Source organism: Orcinus orca, chromosome 21, assembly GCF_937001465.1.
Source record: "Orcinus orca chromosome 21, mOrcOrc1.1, whole genome shotgun sequence".
Taxonomy (NCBI): Eukaryota; Metazoa; Chordata; class Mammalia; order Artiodactyla; family Delphinidae; genus Orcinus; species Orcinus orca.
The window spans coordinates 25659351-25683094 of record NC_064579.1 but is presented as its reverse complement, the minus strand read 5'-3'; the positions used below and the strand labels follow the sequence as shown (position 1 = coordinate 25683094).

The 23744-nt window shown below is 42.3% G+C and overlaps 1 protein-coding gene across 2 annotated transcripts in view; it reads left to right on the top strand.

Moving 5' to 3' along the window:
- The window catches only part of CSMD1 (CUB and Sushi multiple domains 1), a 1746885-nt gene that overhangs the window by 1678512 nt on the left and 44629 nt on the right, over positions 1 to 23744 (top strand). For both annotated transcript variants that reach the window (XM_049704254.1, XM_049704253.1), the window contains exons 51-53: positions 2131 to 2325; positions 7722 to 7895; positions 22404 to 22577. In XM_049704254.1, coding sequence (XP_049560211.1) covers positions 2131 to 2325; positions 7722 to 7895; positions 22404 to 22577 — 543 coding nt within the window. The remainder of the gene's footprint in view (positions 1 to 2130; positions 2326 to 7721; positions 7896 to 22403; positions 22578 to 23744) is intronic.

The following is a 23744-nucleotide window of genomic DNA, read 5'->3' as shown; positions in this document are numbered from 1 at the left end:
TAAAGCAATTATACTCCAATAAAGATGTTAAATTTTTTTTTTTTTTTTTTTTTTTGTGGTACGCGGGCTTCTCACTGTTGTGGCCTCTCCCATTGCGGAGCACAGGCTCCGGACGCGCAGGCTCAGCGCGGCATGTGGGATCTTCCTGGACCGGGGCACGAACCCGTGACCCCTGCATTGGCAGGCGGACTCTCAACCACTGCGCCACCAGGGAAGCCCTCCCCCCCAAAATTTTTTAAATAAAATAAATAAAGAAAGAGGTAATCACGCAGAATTTGGAAACCACTGCTGTGGATGATATTAGCGGAAGAAAACTTCTGATTCCACTGTGTAAGCCAACATTGAAACCTTCTTGGCAGAAACAGAGTTTATAAAAGATAGTTCAGTAATTAAAAACCATCAAGTTAATTCTAGAAACACAGCTTTGATGAAATGGATTTTATTTGAAAATTTAAATTAGACTTTTAAAAATTTATTTATTTATTGTTATTTTTGGCTGCGTTGGGTCTTCGTTGCTGCACGCGGGCTTTCTCTAGTTGCGGTGAGCAGGGGCTACTCTTCGTTGCGGTGCGCGGGCTTCTCATTGCAGTGGCTTCTCTTGTTGCGGAGCACGGGCTGTAGGCGTGTGGGCTTCAGTAGTTGTGGCTCGTGGGCTCTAGGCGCATGGGCTCAGTAGTTGTGGCACACGGGCTTAGTTGCTCCGCGGCATGTGGGATCTTCCCGGACCAGGGCTCGAAGCTGTGTCCCCTGCATTGGCAGGCTGATTCTTAACCACTGCGCCACCAGGGAAGTCCCAGATTTTATTTGAAATATGCAGCAGGATTGAAATTGAGTTATGAATTTGTCAGTTTAAAGACATTAAAGTCTTTTCAGAAATGGCAATCATGCCTGAAATTCTAAAGGTAATCTGGTTAGAAAAAAAAATTATTTATATCACTAGGTAAAACACTTGACTATCCATATAAATTTTGGATAATTGTTTTACCTAAAAAATACATGAGAACTCGATCTAAGGATTATTTTTAAATTAGAAAATTCTCTTCACATTTTAAACCTTGTTGATATTGTTATTGCAATAATACCAAAAAGGCCTATTTTTTCTGTTTATTTGCACATAGTAATGGTAAAATTACCAAGAGAAGATTAAATGGGATTTTTGTAACATTTTGGATATGTCTGATTCAATTATAATGAACTTGTATAGAATTTATAAGTAAAATGTATTTATTAATATTATTCTGAAAAAAAAAGTGGTCTCTTTAGCTAATTCTTCGAGGATCAATAAATTAATCAATCTGGTCAACGTTGTGGGTAGCTGACTGTGAAGGTTATTAGCTGATGTAGCTTCGTATTTAGGGAAGTAGAGTTCTAGTTCCTAACATTGTAAAATTAATCTTAAATATTATTGTACTCTTCAGAAAATATATAAACTCACATATATCAAACCTTGCATGTATTTTCAGCATTGTCATAAATTACTTAAATCCACTCCGGTAGTATTGTACTACGGCTACTGCTATTACTACTGTTATTAAAAGTGTTGCTACTGCTCTTTATTAAGTAGCTACTGTAATTCTAGTTCACCTCCTAAGGACATGAATAGATTCTCTCCTTTAAGATTCCTTAACCACTTTTCTGTATAGTATTAGTGTGTGTGCATGTGGATTTTGTGTGCCAGTAAATCCAGTAATAGAGCGTATTACGTAGGGAGGAAGGGAATGAGGGCATCTGATTTTCTTGGTCTAAGCTGGTTTTCAGTTACTCAATTACCATTTCAAGTTTCTCAGAGGATAGAGACAAATTAGAAGTAAGATTTTTCTATTCATGCCTACATTTACCTGATGATCATTTTCAATGAACCTCGAGACTTTGTGGAAGTGATTTATCCCTTTATATGTAATCCCACTGCAAGATTTCCAGTGCACTTGCCATGAGGCTGTGGAATGCATTTTGCATATGGGATCGTTTTTGTGTGGCTATGTGGGTAGTAGAGAAAACAGCAAATAACAGGTGATGGCATCTCTTCTGTACAGCACGGTGAGTTTCATACAGGAGGCCTTTACCATGGAAAGCAGGCCTGGTCTGACCCCTTGAGAACAAAGTGATGATGTTAAGTGTGTTTCTTTCCAGCGGTCACTTGCCCTGGCATTGAAGCCCAGCTCTCAGAACATGTCACCTGGAGACTGGTGTCAGGATCCCTGAATGAGTATGGAGCCCAGGTGGTGCTGAGCTGCAGCCCCGGGTATTACCTGGAGGGCCAGAGGCTGGTGCAGTGCCACGCCAACGGCACGTGGAGCATAGGGGCGGAGAGGCCGAGATGCAGAGGTGAGTAACAGGTGTGCTCCTGACCTTGAGGCCATCCTGAATCACTGACAGCGATGACATCCACCTTTTAAGGGACTGTAATCTATTGTCCTATAGATAAACAGTGTAACCCGGTGGCATTTCTTTTCATTACAACAATGAACGTGTATATATATATTTTTTTTTTCGGTACGCGGGCCTCTCACTGTTGTGGCCTCTGCCGTTGCGGAGCACAGGCTCCAGACACGCAGGCTCAGCGTCTATGGCTCACGGGCCTAGCCGCTCCGCGGCATGTGGGATCTTCCCGGACCGGGGCATGAACCCGTGTCCCCTGCATCGGCAGGCGGACTCCCAACCACTGCGCCACCAGGGAAGCCCATGAACGTGTATTTTTGTCTGACGTACTTAAATATATGACCGCTGCATTAAGTGTTAAATGCTGTTTTTTTCTTGTTGACAATCATATTTTACAAATGTTGAAATATTAGAATACTCGATACTTCAAATCAGCTCAAAAACAAATCCAGGCCTGTATTTTAAAAGATCAATCTTATTCCATGCACTAACTATTCAGACCTTTTAATTAGGATCTTGGGAATGCGTGTATTTATGCTAAGGATATTGTGTTCTCAAATAATGACTGTCTTGAAAAGGGAGATTATTATTCTCGTAGGTACAAGATAAGCAGTTAAGCCTCTGAGTGGGTTTCATAATAAATATGAATAAATAGAAAAATATAACGATATTAGCATTGTTCAGAGCACTGTTTGATTCAGACATATTTAATATACAATCTTTAGTGGGATTGTTCACAGGAAATTATCATGCACAAAAACAAGCAGTTAGACTAGTGTCATATTTATAAAATACACAGCTTAGTAAGAAAAAAACAGAAGAAAAATGGAAAAAGGACAAAAGAAATAATGCTTCACTGTGTGTGATAATCATTCTAATTCCACTTTTAATGGAACAAACGGTAACGCAGCTCCCACTAAATCTCTTCACCAGCATCACAAAGGCGAATCAGGAAGGGTCAGGACCTCTGCGAGCTCATAATCCAAGTGGGCAGCACCCCCAGGCCCTGGACAGCTCTGCCTGAAGCTTATTTATTAATGGTTCCCAAATCATTCCCCAAAGTGTCCTGGTTTGACTGTTGTCTGGTCACTGAATTGGTACTGAATTTCTCCGTGTTAGAGTCTGAATTAGTGAGCTCGCTCCTTCCCACATCTGTCCCCACCAGGAAGCTCAAGATGTGACTTGGAGACTCAGTCCTTAAGTGCATAAGGAGCACATTTTTGTGAGCCCAATCTGCCACTCTGTGGTAGCTTTTTCACAGAATAAACACCAGGTCTACATTTTATTGGAACTGAACCAATAGAATCTTCAAATGTATTGTCATCCAAATCATTGTTACAGCTAAGGAGCTGTATTTTTATTTATTTTGTTGTTTGCCTATGTTTTATCTAAGAATGGCCCAGTCCACAGGATCTCCTGGATCTAACTGTTTGGGTTACCTACCTGCTTAGGGGCTGGAAATGTTAGGAGCTCCCACTCTGCTTGTCCAGTTAGCTCCAGATGAAGAGATGACCTTTGACCACCTTCTAAGCGTATCCATAACAACTATGAAATCAGCTGGGATAGTCGCCACTTCTTGAAGAGTTTGTGTTATTCTGACTCTAGGATATTCCACCATGTCCATAGACAGAGCCCAGGTATCCAGGGGTGAAGAGGACAGGAGACCTTAGTCTCACTTTGAAACTGTTAGCTCGGCAGTCACCCATCTTTGAGGAGGAATGACTATCAATGGTTATCCCTCAAGAAACAAGAAAGCAAAATGAAAATTCCATGTCTGGGGATGCCCATATAACCCCCTAACACGAGGACTGTGTAAAAGCTGGAGCCTGTTGCAATTTTCTTGTTATGTGTATTTATTTTTTGACTTACTGCTTTAAAAATTAAGGAAAATGTTTATCACAGAAATTCATGAATCCAAAAGAAATCATCTTTGCATTTAAAATGTTATACACACGGACCTAGAGAGCCACATTGGAATTTTGCTGTATTGTAGATATCCAAAGAACATTGTCTGAATTCTGACCTGTACCTCTTTTCTAACTGCTTAGTTCAGAGTTCTCTTAAGTTAGACCTGGGTCAAGCTGTGAAGTCGGCAGGCTGGTCTTTGATGACCTTCTCTTTGTATTGATAATTGGGGATCTGCCTGGATTGATCATACAATATCATGGGAGTATTTATCCTTCAGACTACACATTTCATCTGTATCATAGGAGACCACAGAGTGGACATTCTTATTCCATTCTGTGTTGGTGTGGACACTGGTCATCACTTAGAATGACCTAAATGTGAATTTTCTTGAAAATATACTCACAAGTAAGTGTCCAGCCTGCATTAAATAACTCATGTGACACTAACTACCCCAGGGACAGTGATTTCACATGGACATTTTCACTTTGAGTGAGGCCTTCTTTCTGGCTTGATCCATGTACCTTGGCACTCTCTCTCGGCCTACTAATCCAATTCCAGATTCTGGTCTACATGGCATGCCTTCACATACTTAAAAATAGCTATCATATGTCCTCTGAACCTTTTCTTCACGATTGGCAGCACTGCCCCATTCACATGTGTGTCATGTCATGTATTCGCTGCTCCTGTCTAACTGCATATTCACAAGGTTTTTTCCAGGGAGAACATGTTTGAAATTACCTACTCTTGACCTTATTTATTTGTCACATTCACAAATAATATCTGTATTGCTGACAATAACATCCATAATCCTGTTGACTTCACAGGTTTGAGAAATGAACTGTCTCAATATGATTTCTTTTTCAAAGTAGAGGATTTCAACATGACTATAACTGTAGAATTGAAGGAAAGAGGAAAGAGGCTTTTCAGGGGGATGAAGCAAAGCTTAGAATCCACAATAATAATGAGAAAATACTACAGTATCAACAGTAAATTGGGCAGAGCTGGGGGCACTCTGAGTGTCTTCAGCTGAGCATCCTCTGCCTCTGTGTGTCTGCCCAAGACACACATCCTCTGTGCAAGACACACTGAGAATTCAGAGGAGACAGTTGACTGTGCGCATGAATATATATTTAACAGAAGAGAAAACAGCAAACTTACTGACTTTATTCTTGAAAACTTGATGGGAGAAAAGAACACGGAAATAAAGCTTTCCCTTGGATGTTTGACACAGGTTTTTGTTTGTTTTTTAGGGGAGAGGGGTTTTCCCTTTCAATTAGGGGAGCTTTTCAGATGGGTGCTGCCTACCTCATTAACATGTTGGGTTTACTGCCAATCAAATCTCTACGACCGAGACCCCATTATCCAGCTGCTGAAAAGCTAATATTTGTTCCATTAGTTCTTCTTTATAGTCTAGTGAACCTTAGTAGCGGACAAGCCTAAAATAGTTCCGTCACCAGGATATTTTGAACAGAGGCTAAAAGAATAGAAGAGAGTCAGCCTTTCTGCTAGTCCACCATTAACGGTGTGTCAAGACCTCCGAGAGGAGGTGTGCTCAGACCTCACTGCTATTTCACACTTCCTACTAAAAGCTGAGGTTTCAAAACACGGTCCAATGATCCTGAATGGCTACAAGTGGATCTTTAAATATCATAGCTCAGGGTGCAGTTCATACTATGTTTGAGAAGAGGCTTAATGAAAAGTTCATAACTAATTGTAAAAAAAAGCTAAATCCGACTCACATCCATTGACATTTGGTAGAGCAAACATGTTAGCAGTATCACTAAATGCATAAGATATGACCCTGTAAGAGTTTAACAATCCTGCAAACTAAGAAATCCTCATGGTTCCTTCAACAACAATAATGTTCTGATCATGACATACGCTAGAGCTGAACTTCCCAAATTTTTGGTGAGCAGTGCCCCTAGAACACACATTTCCTGGCTGTGTCTGTCTGTCCGTCTGAAATGGAACCAGGATTATGTGTCTTGGAGTAAAATCAGCTTAATTCAAAAGACTGGTCTAAATGATAAAATTTTCTTCACTTGAATTACCAGTAAAGGTCTTCAGACTTTGGATTCAGTTCCCTGAATAGGTCCTGAGATGGGCTTCACTGTTAGTGAACCGGGACCCAGCCCTGGTCAGGTGCAAGGCATTGCTTTAGGTGCTCCCACAGTCCTGTCTTTGAATCCGCTGCACAGCCCTACCTGCACAGCCCTACCTACCTGGCAGGTGCTGGTATTAACCTTTAGGAGATGAACCAGGAGGACTGGGAGACTTAGCGAAGGTGGCCGGCGCCACCGAGCTAGGAACTGGCATAGCTGAGCAGAACCTGGCTGGGTAGCCTGCAGCCAGGATCTGTGTTCTTAATCATGACTTTGCACTGCCTCCTATCAGTTTACTGTTAATAAGGGCTCAGTAATTTTTAGCTACATGGCAGCTTTGCCCTAAGCCCTTTACACCTAAGAACTCACTCAGTACATCAGGAAGTCTGTATCACTCTTCTTAGAAGAACTTTTCAAACACTTCCATTCTCACCTGTTAAAACACATTTCAGCCTCTGATGAGCAGTTGGCCTTGATGACTTTATGATTTCCTCCTCCCCTGAGATTCTACTGATTTCTTTGTGCTCAAACTTGTGGATTTGGAGAGTGCAGGGTGTCAGGTGGTATAACAAGTATCTATAATGAAAGTGACCATTGCATTCATCTCCCCAACTGGAGTTATCGTGTGGGTGTAAGTGGTCACAGTCAGTAATTATGCTGGACACACGTGTGAACTGGGTACCTACATCTATAATCACTTAAGGTCTAGATTTTATTTTTTTTTAATTTTCAGAAAGTTTGCACATGTCCTATATAGTCAGCATTTTTATGGAGTTCATGATCCCAACAACTTATGCAAGTAAACGAAAGAAAAAATGAACTCAGTCCTTCTGCTGCAGTGGGCATCCCGGGTTTAATTCCTCACTGCTGATGACTTTGTACCAGCTGATGACTTTGGGAAAGACCACCCACATTTCTTAATTCCTGCTACACACACATAGGTGTCTGGTAACTATGATGTGATTCTTGTGATTGGTGTAGACCGAAAAGAGGACAGAAAGCCAACTCATTTGACTGATTTGCTCGTGTGTGAATATGTTTGTATACTGTGTGTTTACTCAAGAAAAGTTTAGCTACCTGTGAGGATGAAAAAAATAGCAGTGGGTAAAGGAAGGGATGTTTTGGATTCCACCCTAAACTTTCAAGTTTTCATTTCAAGGATATAAGAGAAGAAAAATTAAGCTTCCTAGGTGGTGTGTCTATCTCACCCTTAGATGACACCCCTGCCCGTGTTCTTAATGAAAATGAAGACTGAAGATTTTGTCATTTTTAAACGAAAGAGCAGTCTGCAGACCTGAAATAATATTCACTCTGTTTTTGTTTTCCTTCTAGTGATCTCGTGTGGAAGCCTGTCCTTTCCCCCCAATGGGAACAAGATTGGAACAATGACAGTGTATGGTGCCACAGCCATATTCACGTGTAACACAGGCTACACACTTGTGGGTTCTCACGTCAGAGAATGCTTGGCCAATGGGCTCTGGAGCGGCCCCGAGACTCGCTGTCTGGGTAAATTAATCCATCATCGGGCACTTGTTTAACTCAAATAAACCTTAAAAATAGAGGATGGCAGGGTAAATCATGGCACTGTTTGCCATAAATGCTCTGACAGAGTGTTACTAAATCCTACCTGGGTTTTTCTTTTTCTTCTTAAGAGGATATTGGGGGTAGGAGTTTATTAATTAATTTATTTATTTTTGCTGTGTTGGATCTTCGTTTCTGTGCGAGGGCTTTCTCTAGTTGTGGCAAGCGGGGGCCACTCTTCATCGTGGTGCGCGGGCCTCTCACTATCGCGGCCTCTCTTGTCGCAGAGCACAGGCTCCAGACGCACAGGCTCAGTAGTTGTGGTTCACGGGCCTAGTTGCTCTGTGGCATGTGGGATCCTCCCAGACCAGGGCTCGAACCCGTGTCTCCTGCATTAGCAGGCAGATTCTCAACCGCTGCGCCACCAGGGAAGCCCCCCTACCTGGGTTTTTAATGCTGCACTTTACAATATGACTTCTTCTTTAAGTATCTAAAGGGATTTTTAAAAAAATCTGAGCAATAAGTGCAGGTCACATGTTGCCTTAAGTGACACAAAGACTATTTTATAGACTGCTGAGCATGTCACTACAGTCAAATGCCATCATGATTTTAGAATGCACAGAAATAAACTTCAAAATTATCATACATTTTGTTACCTTTTAAAATTTTTTAAAAAGTATGTTAATAAGTTAATGTGATATTAATGTCCGTCAATATAAGGACAATGAATTATTTAAAATTGAAAGTGTGCATAGCAACTTGGTCTTCTTTTTCCCAAGGATTAACATTTTCTGCATGACAATTTTTTTAAAAATTGGGCTGAAAAATTTTCCATGGAAAAATCTTCTGAATAAGTGTATGAAAATTGTTGAATAAGCAGCTTAGAGCACAGTGATTTCTAATGCTCCTTTTAGATCTCCAAGTAATTTGCAAAATATGTAAACTGCCTTTAGTCCTTTAGAACTCTGTCTGTGATCTCAGTAATTTTGTAATCATTCCAGAGCAGTAGAAGCTGGAAGGTTTAAGCTTCTGAACCTCTGTGGGCTAGGCTCGCTTTAGGAACTAAGCCAGGACCAGTAAATTTTAAATAGTAATAATCTGTTCTTTTCACTGGAGAGAATTTGAAGAAACACTCAGGAGAATTTGAGGATGAAAGTAAAGTAACAGTCCCAGAAAAATGCAACTGACGAAAGAAGGAGGTTTTCAGGCTTATCCATGAAATGACTTCCTTCAGATAAATACAAGACTTAGATCAGTGCTGCTCGAATACTGTGTGTGTGTGTATATTCCTGCTGAGTGTAGTCACTGTAGTTTTCAGCCGAGTGCTTCTGGGATTTTCTGAGCTTTCCTAAGTGTTCTTGTGAGACTGGCCACTGAGTAGTGCTCTCCGTAAGGCAGCTGCAGTTGGGGTAGGTTTTCTCCGTCAACTGCAGTGGAACTTGGTGCCTTCGAAGGGGATTAGGTGATCTAAGAAATTGCATCTCCGCTATGAATTGTAAGATGGAAAGTAATAGCAATTTACATTTGATTAGTGCCTTATGGGATGAAGGTAGGGCAGTGGTAGCCTCAGGGGCTTTAAGTGTCAAGTTTAGTTTATGTAACTGTTGAATCATGGGACCAGCTCAAGCCTTACTGATTGCAAATAAACCTTTACCTGTTGTGTGGCATTCTTCTGACCGAAGGTTAGGACTTTGAAGTAGAAAGGACGAAATGCATATTGAATAGTTGGCTGGATGGAGAAGCTCAAAGTCATGGCCTCGGTGGTATGCAATATGGCTTAGACACTTTTTGGAAGAGGGAGTGCTCAGAAGGAATTTAAACTGAAAATAAAGAGGAAGAAAAATGTCCAGATTATAATGTATAAAACATTAGTGTTGTAGAACTTGGACACGGCATATAAAGAATAATACAACTGGAAAGGCGTGAAGTATTTAAAAGAAAAAAGACACAATTAGAAAAGGGTGAGAAATGATGCGTAGCCACATGTTTATAAGCCAATGAGTAAAGAATGTGTAATAAATTTAGTTTAAAGATTTTAAAAGTTTGTAAACATAGTCCCCCAGCTACCGCTGAGACTTGAAGGGGTAAAATCCATAATACACAGCATATGGCAGTGAAGGATAGCTCTCTTCCTGAAGAATCGGTGGCTGTTGGGTAGATAATGTAGTGTAACCCAGCAGGAATATATGGCCACAGGACCCAGAATGCTGTGCGAGACACAGCAGAGAATGTGGGGAGAAGAGCCAGCAGGTGGAGAACAGAGGTGATGTCTGTGCTGGAGAAGATTATAAAATGCTCAGAAGGGGAAAGGGAAGAGGGGCTGTGATCCTAAATCTGGCACAGATATCTGACAGAGTAGATGCTGGATTCCTCCATAATCCAAACATTAACAAGATGCCCTGTTTGGATATAGTAATTTGAATGGTGTTATTTATTGATGACTGAAAATGTGCATTTTGAATTTTATCTTATTGAACTCTCATTAGGCATATTGTAAGTGCTCAGTACTCCTACTTACAGATAAGAAACAAAACTTAGAGCTTAGGAATTTGCCCAACGTTGCAAAGCCAATAATATGCATCAAAAACAGCATTAAACCTAAGCAATTTGACCATAGAACACAGGCTTCCAAACATTAGGGTATATAAGTAGTTGTTGTTTTTTTTATATAAGTAGTTTTTTAAGTTTTGTACTACTTCACCAATATATTTATCTCTCAAAAAAAGAGATACAATAAAAGAGGCCGTTATACTACTATGCTAATTCTGACCAATGAAGAGAAATTTGTGGTTAACTGGAGGAGAAATGAGCCTTCGTGCTAGACTACTCCCCACCCCAAGGCACCTGCACCAAGAGGGTGTTTAGGACCTAAGTGGCTCTTCATGGATGATTTTGTTCTCCATCCTGCACGGTTCCTGGGCCTCTTGCTTACCAATCCCACTATTATTTTCTTTCCATTTCTTGTCATTTGAATTATTCCTTTGTATGTTTCCATGGTTTTGAATGTCTTAAAAGTCTGGGTTTCTACCAAGCTAAATGACCTTGGGTAACCTTCAGGCTCATGCGAACCCTGTGAGGATAAACTATATAGTCATGGAAGGAAAATGACTCACAGTGACGAAGGAGGTAATCGCTAGGGATACTTTCCAGAAATTCATACACTTTGCAAAAATAGTCTATATGATCCCATGACTTCAACTCTAACAGAGAAGAGGCAGGACCCTCAAAAACCAAAACAACCCCCAAAACTCTGACTTTAAGAAACAAATCACCCCAATGTGGAGGAAATGGGAAATTACCCAAGGAAACAGAGACAGTTACACCAGATGTCTACAATGAATCCAGTTAAGAGAATGAAGTACACTTGAAGGGCCATGTCCTGAAGGACAGATATGCCACGAGCTGGGAACAACAGAAGTATTCAGGACCATGAAATGTAAGGCCCATGCATAAGTGACGTTTGAAATAAAACCCAAGTTCACTCATCAGAGTGGGTGTTAAAGGAAGTGGATGAAAGAAAGCAGAAGGGCTCAGCTTCCTCCTTATGCTGTCTTTTCTGTAAAGAAGAATTATGATGTGAATATGAAGGTTAGAGAATCTTTTATATCAGACACTGGAACCCCAAGAAAGAGAAGGAGTCCATCAAAGAGAACTTGAGAGTTTCAAGTACGGTTGAGTCTCCTGGCCAGGAGAGTCCCATCCAAGCAAGCTTCGGGTACCAGGGAGAAGTTGGCCGAGTCATTGGCTCCTGTGGGATGTCATTAAAAGGAAGTACTCTAGGGCTTCCCTGGGGGCACAGTGGTTGGGAGTCCGCCTGCCGATGCAGGGGACACAGGTTCGTGCCCCGGTCCGGGAAGATCCCACATGCCGCAGAGCGGCTGGGCCCATGAGCTATGGCCGCTGAGCCTGCGCGTCCGGAGCCTGTGCTCCGCAATGGGAGAGGCCACAACAGTGAGAGGCCCGCGTACCGCAAAAAAAAAAAAAAGAAGATTGCCTGAGGGACGGTACATGAATGATGTTCAGTGGATTGCTGTGATTTGGGAAGGAGGTTTCCGGGTGTTTGTTTCTCTCTCCTCACTCTAGTCCTTTCCAAAACATTTATTTAGCTCCTGGATGAGGGCATAACACTGCTAGCTGAAAGAGTGAGAATAAATATGTGATGACAGATTCAGGGAATCTTCAAATCGAATGGTAGGCCAAATAGATTTCATTAGACATAGGAGAATAATGGAAATAGTGTAAAATTTTACTCAAAGTAAAAAACAAAATAACTCAATGTACATGGTGAGGAGAAAATTATGAAATCATAGCACACACAGAAGGACTGGGTGTTTTGGACAATGGAAGGCTCGTTTGTGAGAAGAGATGCCTCTGACACTGATATTGTTTTGTGACTAGTCTCCATCTTGTTCCGTGAGCCTGGGTGGCCATATCTGGGGTGATCATTTCAGTTCTGTGAGACAGTTTACATGGGCTCTTGAGGAATTGAAATGTGTATGTGGTGAAGGATCTGGTAACCATGACACTGGAGGAATGTTTGGAAAACTTGTGATCCTAAGTTTTGCTGAGAGAAAAGTTAGGAAGTAATTAATATCTATTTTCAAATATTTAAAATAGTTGGTGGGAGAAAGAAGAAAAGAAAAAGAAACAAAAATAAAATTAATTAAACACATCTGCCAAGGGCAAGGACCAGGATTGCTAATGACATTGGTGAAACAGCTCCATTCATTGGTTTGAAATAGCAGATGCTATGTACAGAAAAATAGTTTTCAGACCCAATATAAGAAATATTTTCCCTTATTTATTTTTTAACATGTGGGATCTGTCCAGAAATGCAATGAAGACTTCCTGCAGAAGGTGGTTGGCCACCTGGCAGGGTTTTGTCTGGGGCTCCATTAGACTCAGCTTTATTGATCCTACACCCACCATGCTTTCTCCATCACAATGCAAAATACTTGGGCAAAAACATTTTTCAAGTTGTGCGTGAGGTATCTTGGAACAAAAACGCTTTTGCCTGAGATTTTCCTTCTATTTCATGTGGAGCAGGGATTGCTTATTTCTAGTTGTGGTACGATGGTTATTTCCAGTGGTTTCCGTCAGGGAAGAGTACGCCGGATTCCTTGATGATCATTGTAGCGGAAATGGCCAAGCGTATGCACAGACGCTGCCACAGTGAGAGTCTTGTGATTGTTAACGGTAGGAGAGCTGGGTTTAAGGAGATGACGGGTGATTTTCTTTGTCTAACATTTGAGAACCTAATCTTTGCTGTGTTTGCAGGTACCTAGTCTGAATTCTAAGCTAGAACCTTTGAGAAAAGATAGAATAAGGAAAGCTGGGCAACCCTGTGTGCAAATATAATTATACCTAAAATTTAGGCAAAGTAATACATTATGTGTATCAGAGTACATTTTTATAAAGGGTTAGCCCGCACTTAATCAACGCCATCATCCCTGCTGTACAACTGGGCTCTCCCAGGGTGCTGAGAATTGCCCCGGACTTGTTCTGATTTACCATCTGTGCTGTGCAATGCTACAGATCTCCCTGGGCTGGAGAATTAAGCACTGAGAAGGTTCACCCCGTATCTGCATATCAGGTAACTTACAGTCCATCAGGGAAGTTTTACTGTCCCCATGCTCCCTTAATTATTTTCTTCTGTTTATCTTCCCTGCGGTAGTTCGCATTGAACCCGACACAGAGCACACCGACTACACGAGGTTGTACATTTGTAATCCAGGTCTCCTATCATAGAAAGCTACATTAATCTTTTAATACCATTTATATCATTTAGACTTTTTCAACACATAATAACCCATCATGTCTTTCCCTCTGTTACCTCTTTAATCTGTTTACTCAAGACGTCAGTGATAGATTGAGACATTTCCCACCTAAAGAACATTATCTTTTTCTCATTAGATTATTTTGCTATTATCTGAAGTAAGTTTGCATTTGCTACAATGACCTATGAGGAGACGAATTCTTTTGTAAATACGATATCATGGTGACACATTCATGTGGCTAAAATAGCTAAATGACATGATTCAAAATGATATCATGAGACCATGTTTTTTCATAGTTGTTAGGGAATAAAACTGGAAAGTATTCAAATGCCTTGTATTTGATGATAGATCCACGTACAAATTTTTAATAAAACAAGTGATTATGACAATGCTTATATTGCAGCAAAAAGGATATTAGAGCAGAAAGATTAACCCCTGCCTCCTTGATCTTGGTACAGAAGTGATCTGCAGTATAAAACTTAGGCTGTATGGTAGTCAGGGAAGGTAAAATATTTGGAAACACTCAGTGCTAATCTTCACGTTTTACACCTACATTATCAGTGGCTCGCAGATAAATGTCACAATATTCCTCCCAGCCACAAGTGCTTCTGTCTCTATTTCTGAATATTATCTAGTGATTTTCATTCAATTCCTCAAGAAATATTGCACAGGATGTAAAGGTAAATAGGAGGTGGTTCTTTTTTCTTGTAAGGAAATTATCATCAAAGGAATAAATAAGATAAAAACCAAGTATCTTTAATAAAAAGTTGAGATTGATGAATGTCAGGAGAGAGGTCCACGCAAAGTCCTCCCCATACCCAGGGAGGGAGCCACTTTGATGAACAGGGGACTCCGACACACAGAAATGGACTAGGGTCATCCCAGAAATGAGAGCCACAGAACAAACAGCAGCTGCACAGGTGCAGAACTGTGAGGCAGGAGGTCCTGATGGTTCGCCTGAACCAAGCACATCCCGGGCTGGGGCTCTCTGTGGTCACATGATGCTGAGGGACGGTGCTAATATGGCAATGTGATCGTGGAAAGAATTCACGTCCTTTCACGAACACCCCCTCTAGATCAGGCAGGGGCTAATGCTGGTGCAGAGGCCATGACACCGCTCTTAGAACTCACAGTCTCAGAGTGGAGATAAATAGGTAGGAAAAATTCTATTTCTATCTGCTGAATTCAAATCAAAACAACCCTCACCATGTAGGTATTGTAAACAGATGGTCCTGGAGATAGAGTCTCCTTCCGCAGGGAAACCTAAAATAAGGGAGATGTTTGCGTTGAGTATTAATGGGCAGTAATTCCTTTAGGGTTTGTGAAGACTGCAAACACAGGGTGGATTTGGATTAAGTTATATGACATCTTACAGGCAGACAAGAATGTGAAAGAAGTTTTATGCAAGAGGGCAGTGTGTGCAGTGATAGAGGTAAAAAGCGTGGTACATTGAGGGACTACATTAATAAAAAGGCAGATGAAAGATTTCTGAAAGCCCCAGAGACTACCCAAACCATGGTACTGGCCTGAAATTTTCTTATCAAATATGGTTTAAAACAATGGCCATTGGCTAGGGTGTGTCAAACAGAGATGTGATACAAATGTATTTTGTGGCAAAGGGATGGGCCCTGGTCGTTGGTGTTACTAAGGGCACAGAGTGCTGCACAGCCCATCACACCGCACCGGCCAATCCCTGCCAAGATTCACGTGCTTTCTGTGCTACTACATTTTCTCGGACTTCCACAAAGTTGCTCAACATTACCCCTCAAAATTGCTCATGCAGAAAAAGAAGTCTCCTTTGTGAGAACTGAAATGCGTTCCTTTAATATGCATACATCTGGAGATTTAAATACCAGCCATCGATGTTTAATGCCCTTAAACGTGTTCCCTGTACATAAGAGGATCTGATCCATCTGACATTTCATGACCATTTGTTAATACTCAAGCAGTGTTTGCTATTGGCTTTAGAATTCACTGCCAAATACCCCTGCCTTTAGCCCCAAGCTGGAGTTATCACTGGAATGGGCAGAATGAAGCAGATTGCATTTCTAATTCTCTTGCAGGTACAGCGTACTTACAACGCTTATTATTTTATTTTCAGCAATAAGTACCAATAATAACAAAGCAAACATGAAGGTTGAATATTTGGTTTGTAGATTTTCTAAAAATGTATGAATGTATTCAGTTCTAATCCCCAAACCAATGTTTAGTATTTGTACTGATACAAACTGGCACAGTGAAAAGAAGGTGACCTTAAAATAGGGAATTCTGGGGTGGGGGGCGACGTGTTTGTGTGTATGTGCGAGTGTGAGAGAGTGTGGCCTTAGGACAGGAGAGAGATCCAGCTATTCAGTTCCTATTGACGCACAGGCCCCGCAGAGAGGATGCCCAGCACAGGGAACTCCTGTAACCTGGGAGCCACGCGCCCAGCAGGTACCCTGGAGTAGCAGGTTTCCACGGCACCAGTGGAACTGTATTAAATTCCCAAATCACAGAATTCGCTTCTGAAATTGCACGAGTCTAGGTAATTGTAAGAGACTCTAACACACGTTCCCTGAAAGTATTCAATACTGGAAAGAAGCATTCAGACTCTGCCTTTGTTGTGAGGTTAGGCACAGCTGACATCTGACACTCTGTGTCTGTCACTCAGCAAAGTCACCACTGAAAGTCAGTGCGGTTTGTCAGGTTGCAGACCGTGATCAGTGCAGCATCAGAAACAGTGATGCGCAGTCCAGAGAGCTCAGCTAGCTGCTGCAAAACCCTGCCCATGGGTGGGACTCCATCTCTATAGTGTACGTGCACGTGACTCCCAGACAGCAGGGATGCAACGGCAGGTATGGGGACAGAGGGCGCAAGGGATTCCATTCATCCAGGGCGCAGTTTTCAGAATATTCACTCTGCTACTCAGAATCGTTGTACGACACACACTAAAACATCTGCGTGTACACTCTGGACAATAACGTTCTAGGACCACTGCTTGGAGAGGCTGGTCCTGCTGAGGCCCTGCCCTGGGGGATAAACGCGTTACTCGCGGGAAGTGCCGGTCCCCCTGGCCCGTGTGCTGGCCCAGGCTGCGTGATGTGAGGGCCGCGGGCTGGCGGCTTCTCTGTGCTTGAGACCGTGAGCTGGGCTCCCACACGGCTGGGCCGCTGTCTGCCTTCTCCAGTTTCCACGCTGGACGAGTTTGTGGGAAACCCTCGACCCAGGAGGAAACTGAGAATCCCCTTGCCCATCCCTCTTTCTCCCTGGGTCTGGCTCATGGCAGCCCCAAGGCAACTTCTCCCTGTGAGAGGCGACTGGCATTCATTCAACCTGGCCACCACTCTGTGTTTTAGCGAAGTTTGGTAGATTTTATTCCTCCTAACTCAGTTTTCGAGAAAGACTGTTAAAAGAGATTCTCTTTTCTATTTGGGACATCTAACTAAAGCATAATAACTAAAATATAGTAAATAAAAACAACACAGCTTTCGTTATATCTAAAGTAGCATAAATTTAAAGGCCAGTGATTTTCACAGAGGAGTCATTTTGCAAATGAGGTGAAACCTGCAGACTCTTGTGACCCACTCACAGGTATGAAATCTCAATTTTTCTGAAATTCCATGGAATTCCAATTCCATTGTTCACTTCGTCTTAACAGGCCAATTTGAATGATAGTTTTTAACGATATAGTGTGTGAAACAAAGAGAGTCACCTGACTAGAACTGGAAAATACCCATCCCAGCATGGAATTCTTGATTCTGCGACTGATTCTCTCAAGAACAATTTTAAGCAGTTGGAGAATTACCCGTTCCATATAATGCCTGTCTTCAGCAGGGAGAAAATGGAGAATTAAAATGTAAAGTTCTAGGAATGTGGAAGTAGTAGAATTGGTTATTCACACTTAACTAAAAGAAAATTCAGCAGTTCCTTTAGGATATATCTCTGTATCTATCAATCAATCTGTCCATTGAATTAAATATCATATGCAGTTACAGTTTTGCGGCATTCTACCTAATTCTTTAGCTCCTTGCTAGCCAGAGCGCTCAGGCTCTGATTAGTGGCAGATTATTAAATTCACGAGTAGGATTGATGTAAAAATAAAATAGGCCACATGCTTTCCACTTAGATTTTCTGTCCGCACTTTAATGGAGCCATTTGTCAGGAAATTCGGCTTCCTTGATTTCCTAGGTGTGATGACATTGGCTACAGAATTGCCTGTAAAAAACATTTAGTGATCTTTGTTTAAGCTGAAGCCAAATGCTAATGAAAAAGAAACAAGCAAACAAAAGCACAAACACAAAACCTAGGGACCTGGCATCACAGTGTCGGATCTACTGGATAATCACATTATTTTATTTAGTTGATATTTTGTTTTGAAATGTGCAGGGCTGCCCTCATCCCAATTCTTTTTTTTTTTTTCCAGTTAATAGAGTTACTTATCCTTCTTTACTGCTTTTTATACTCAGTGGAATAGTAATAATTTAATGCACCCAAAATTATGGAGATGTAGGACATGAAATATGTAAGGTCATAAACTGAAGAGGGTAAAATGGGTGCCCTTCTGGGAAATGCATAGTTTGGTCCAATAGCTCCATAGTCTTCATTTTAACTGAGACTCTAAAAATAAATAAAAGTTCTCAATTCAGGGACCATTCTCTCACCTTCACCTGGCTAACAAACGTGCACCCTTCAGGCCTTAAATGTTGCCTCTTTCAGGGTGTCTGATGCCCAGCTGGGCTACATGTCCCTCTCTACTCCTCACCTCTTTTTAGTTTTAATGTACTTTTTATTTATTTATTTTTAACAATATTTATTTATTTATTTTGGCTGAGTTGGGTCTTAGGGCCCTTCATTACAGTGGGCTTCTCTCTAGCTGTGGCACGAGGGCTTAGTTGCCCTGGGGCACGTGGGATCTTAGTTCCCTAACCCGGGATTGAACTGGTGTCGCCTGTGTTGCAAGGCAGATTCTTAACCCCCTGGACCACCAGGGAAGTTCCCCTGATCCTCACCTCTTTAGGGGCAAACACTCTGGGGCACTTTCTGTGTCAGACCTCCCGTCTCTTTTATGATTGTATCTTATTCTTCCTTGAATCCCCAGCCCCAAGGACATTGCTGGCCCGCAGCTAGTCAGCATTCAATTATTGCCAATAAAGGAAAGCCACCTAGGAGACAGTGGATTTGGAAATGCTTTGAAAATGTGAAGTTACTTTATCTCTATTCACTTCATCAAATGTTTAATGAGTGACTAATACATATTAGACGGTCAGCAGATATCTGAACATAGTTACAAAGATAGAGAAATGCTTTCTACATAGTGTGTCTATAACAAAACTGGGGCTACATTAAAAAAATTCACAAAGGACATATCCCAGTATTATCATAGGATAACAGAACCTTAAATTTGAAATAGAGCTCGGAGTACATTGAATTCAAATTCCACCTCATACAGTTTTTCCCTTCTACAACATTTCGACATGGTACTGTTGAAATTTTGGTTAAATGCTGTAAGTGAAATATTCTGTATTTGTGAATAGCACATAATTGGTCTAAGGCTTTGAATGTTTTAAAGAGGAACTCACCTGAGGGCTGGAAAGTTATACGAGTGACAAACAGATTGTTCTCTACCAGCTTCAGATCCAGAAGTGACATCATCCACATGTACTTAAAATAGGAAGTGAAGTTTGAGGTGAGGCTGTCAATTCTTCCTTCAGGCACTGAGCTGAAAGGGAGTGTTTTTGAAAGACATCCCTGATTTTCTTTAGGTCTTTAAGGCCAGTTCCTCCCAGAACTGAAGCGTCCACGTGTCAGAGAAGAGTTGCTGTTGGAAGCCTTTGTTTCCACACAAGCCTGTCAGCCTTGCCTTCTGGTGTCTGGGGTGCACAGATATCTCCTTGCCGTCAGGAGTGCTTATTTGCCGGGCTTTCAACAGAGAGTGCGGCCTTGAAGCATGTGCTCCTACTGAAAACTTAGATGAAAACAATATGATTGAGGTTTAAAAGTGAGTCTAGCCAGTCGTGTTTGTCCAAGTCAAGAGTGAGGCTGTGCAGATCACGGAGAGGGAGGGGGACTTTCTGTCGCAATGTACCCTTTCCAGCATCTCGGTTACCCTGAGCCCGGGTCCCTCCTCTTGGAGTGCTGATCAGGTTCAGGATACCCCCCAAATGCTTGACATTCTCTAGAGTAACAGCCAGGAATCAGGTGGCCCACACTCTGTTTGAGGATTGGAGTGTGTTATTTTGGTGTGTGCTTCTAGAAATTACGTCATTTCCTTCTCGCCTCGGAAGTGGCTGCATCCGGGCAGTGGGCCCGCGCGTGGCGGCTCTGGCTCCTTTCTTGTCTCGGGCATGCGAGTGGGGCTCCACGTCTCTATCTGACGGAGATGGCCGTGCAAAGCCCAGCCTCCGGGAGGGAGCCCGCATCCGAGTTCCAGGATAACAGCCTCAGAAGCTCTCCCTTCCACCCCCGGAGAACATTCAGCCTCCTCCCAGTTCCCTGCTTGAGTCACGCCTGGTGTGGGGGGAGGCGATCTGGCTTCCGGTCAGAAGCAGCTTTATCGGTCTGGATCCGGCTGAGTGGAAAAGCTGCGGAGGTGACAAGAGATCAAGCGAATCGAGCACAACTTGACCCGACCTCTTACAAATGTTGGGGCAGAGATTCTGCTCAAAGAGGGATACCTATCACCGATGCGGTTTTCTCCCTCTGTCCTCTGCAGGGTCATCTTGCTGATAACAGATCTAGTTCAAACCTAGGATAACACAATGCAGCTGCATTGCCTTAAACAGAAATAGAGGGTACTGTTGTGAATTCTTCCAGAATGGTGGCATTAACCCTGAGTGTCATATGACAGTACTCTGGCCATGCTCTCAGCTTTGGGGTTGCTGTGCTCTGAGTAAAGCACTGGCAGCTGGATGCTCTATTCGGGGCGGTAGTGGCCAGGCGAAATCCACCCCAAAACGCTCTGCAGCCACTCCAGCCTAAGGAGCGAGTTTTAGTGGACAATTTAGGAACTCTCCTTGTCTATCCGAAACCCGTGTGTCACTCACATCCTTTTCATGTCAGTTACTGCTAATGCTCCATAGTTTGTTAACAAGATACTCTTTCCATGTACATGAGGAGGGGAGAGGTGGGGGAGAGGGGCAGAGAGGAGGACGGATGGAGGGGAAGGAAAGAAAGTGGAAGGAGAACGAAAGAGAAGAAGGGAATCCCGCCTCTCCTAGTTTTCCTGGACCACACAGCACCTTCCTACTGTTACAGAGAAAGAATACTCATGGCGCTCCTTAAAGATAATGAGGCAGACTTTTTTTAGGACCCTAGCGATTGGTGTAGGGACCAGGGTGATGGGATTTCACAAAGATATGGCTCAACCCCAGATGCCGTGTGGGCCCGTGGGGGTCACAGCCAAGGGGCAGGGAGGGGGCACGGGTGGGACATTCCTGAGAGGGAACCTCAGGGCTTGGAGGGGTTCTGGCTGAACCCACCTACCAGTGGCGGGTGGGGATGAGAAACTGGATCAGATGTTGAGGCTGGAGGGTTCTTGTAGGGTGACTTAGCAGGGTGCTTGCTAAAGTTGGCTTTTACAAGGAGGTGCACAGGTGGGCCTGGGGGGAGTGTCAGGACCCGGATTAAAGCTTTTTCAGGCAAAGAAGCTTTGTCACTCCTCAGCCTTCGACTCACGAAGGACTGAAAATTCCTCTAGCTTCCTTCCCCACTTGGAAGCCCTCTGGTTCTGAAGCTTCTCTGACACCCTGTTTGCCAGCGACCTCCTTACATATCAGAGTCCTCACATCAGTACTGTTTTCCTCCCCTTAAGTATTGATGTTCACCCCAGTTTCGTCTTTGGGCCCTTTCTTTCCTTGCTGTACATACTTTTCACAGGCGAGCTCAGCCACCTGTTGGGTTCAGCCTCCATCTGTAATCTAGCTTTTCCTAAATCTCTGTCTGCAGGGTGTCCCTCCCCTGAGCTCTGGACTTCTGTGTTCAACTGAGGATGTGACAGTTTCCCCTAGACATCAGTTCAAACATAACTCAAATGGACATTTTCTGAAATTGAACTTATTTTCTGATATCAATCCTTCCTTTGGAATTTCACAGATAGTTCAGGAATCTAGTCTCTCACGGGAGATCCTTCCATCCTTTTCTTTGCTACCCATTTTCAATAGGGTTACAGAACTTATATTAATTCCAAGTGTCTCTTCCTTTCTTTTGGCCTTTATTTGGAAATAGAATAAATAGATAAATAACATAAAATATCAATAAGTAAAAGAAATAAATGGAGAAACCATAACTGAGTAAATACCTTCTAACAATTTTATATTTGAACTATTACTTATGTTACCCGCAATTGTTAAGAAAAATTCATGAGTTGAAGAAAACTCTATCAAATAAAAAATATATAAATGGAAAAAATTCCAATAATGTTTGCATTCAGTGCTGTCAGTCACTTGACAATAAAGATAAACTAATTTTGAATGTAGTACTTTTATAAGTTTAGATTTTTTTTATTGGAGTATACTTGATTTACAATGGTGTGTTAATTTTTCCTGTACAGCATAGTGACCCGGTTTTACATATACATATATATCCTTTTGTATATTCTTCTCCATCCTGGTTTATCCCAGGATGTTGAATAGAGTTCCCCGTGCCATACCGTGGGACTCTGTTGTTTCTCCACGAATGTGGTACTTTTATAGAAGGCAAGCTCTCCAGCGTGTTTTTGTTGGTTTTGCTTGCTTTTCAGCTGGCCACTGCGGCTCCCCGGATCCCATCGTGAACGGCCACATCAGCGGCGACGGCTTCAGTTACAGGGACACCGTGGTTTATCAGTGCAACCCCGGTTTCCGGCTCGTGGGGACTTCCGTCCGGATATGCTTGCAAGACCACAAGTGGTCCGGACACACCCCAGTCTGTGTCCGTAAGTACAGCCTGTGAACTAAGTCAGCAGGTGCTTCCCTTCGTGGTGTTTTCTTTTGTCATTAGGTCATAACACAGACACGTTTAAGTTCAGAGAAAGGATGGAGAGCTGTCGGAAGTGAGAGAACGTGGGCGCCCCTCCCTTTCCGTCTTTGGTCCTTCTCCCGTTCCATGTCCTTCCGTCGCCTCCTCCAGGCTCCCTCCACATTGAGTTTGCTCACCAGCTCATCTCAGATGGGTCCCAGGATGAGGGATGTCAGGCATTCATTCCCCCAACGTTGTCCCAGGACGACAAGGTGGAAACAGCATCCCACCAGAGGAGGATAGAGGTGCTGGGTCCGAGTCTGCAGGTTGGCTTTGCAGGGGCCCCACGGTGGCCACCCCTCAAGCGTCTGTGTTGTTTTGTGTTCTTGTCATTGCTTCATCAAGAACGCAGAGAGTTTGTACGCAGTCGTCCCTTTAATAAAGAGGTGAAATTGTATGGAACCATTGTCCTCAAACTTCATAACTTGAGAGACGAATGCTGACTCCTGTTTTTAGAAGAAATTGTACCCTTATGCAAATTTCCTTTTAAACCAATTTTTTTTCCTAATATGTTCTTTATTTTCCTAAACAAAGGGATTGTTGATGTAAGTTTAGGACAGTGACAGGTGTTCTCTGTGATAGTGCTGTGGTAACTGTACACAGTTCAAAGGTGAAAGCTTTACTTAGAAGAAAAAATTGTTGACAAGATAAATGAGAAGGAAAACACCAGTTTTACAACTGTAATGTGTTTCTTTTGAAAGGGCCAGTGAAGGATATGTTCCTGATTTATATTGCTGTTATTGTGGACATGACATAGTGAGGGTTGGCTATGTTCCAAAGGACCATACAATAGGGAATGTCAAAGAAAATATGATTTGAGCATGTACTCCTATTTTTGCTAATTTCATGATGTTTAAATTCATATTGGGTTAATTTATACATACACAATTTAAATTATCATCCAAGTCCCTATAATGTTTCAAGATGAGAGTTCCACAAAGTTAGCTGGTGTGTTCTAAGGGGAAAAAATTCAGAACTCACAATTAATACAAAAATTTAGCATCTCTTGTTTTTCACTGCTTTATTTTAAAATTACCTGATATTCTATCATGATGTAAGAAATAATAATGATGATGATGAAGAA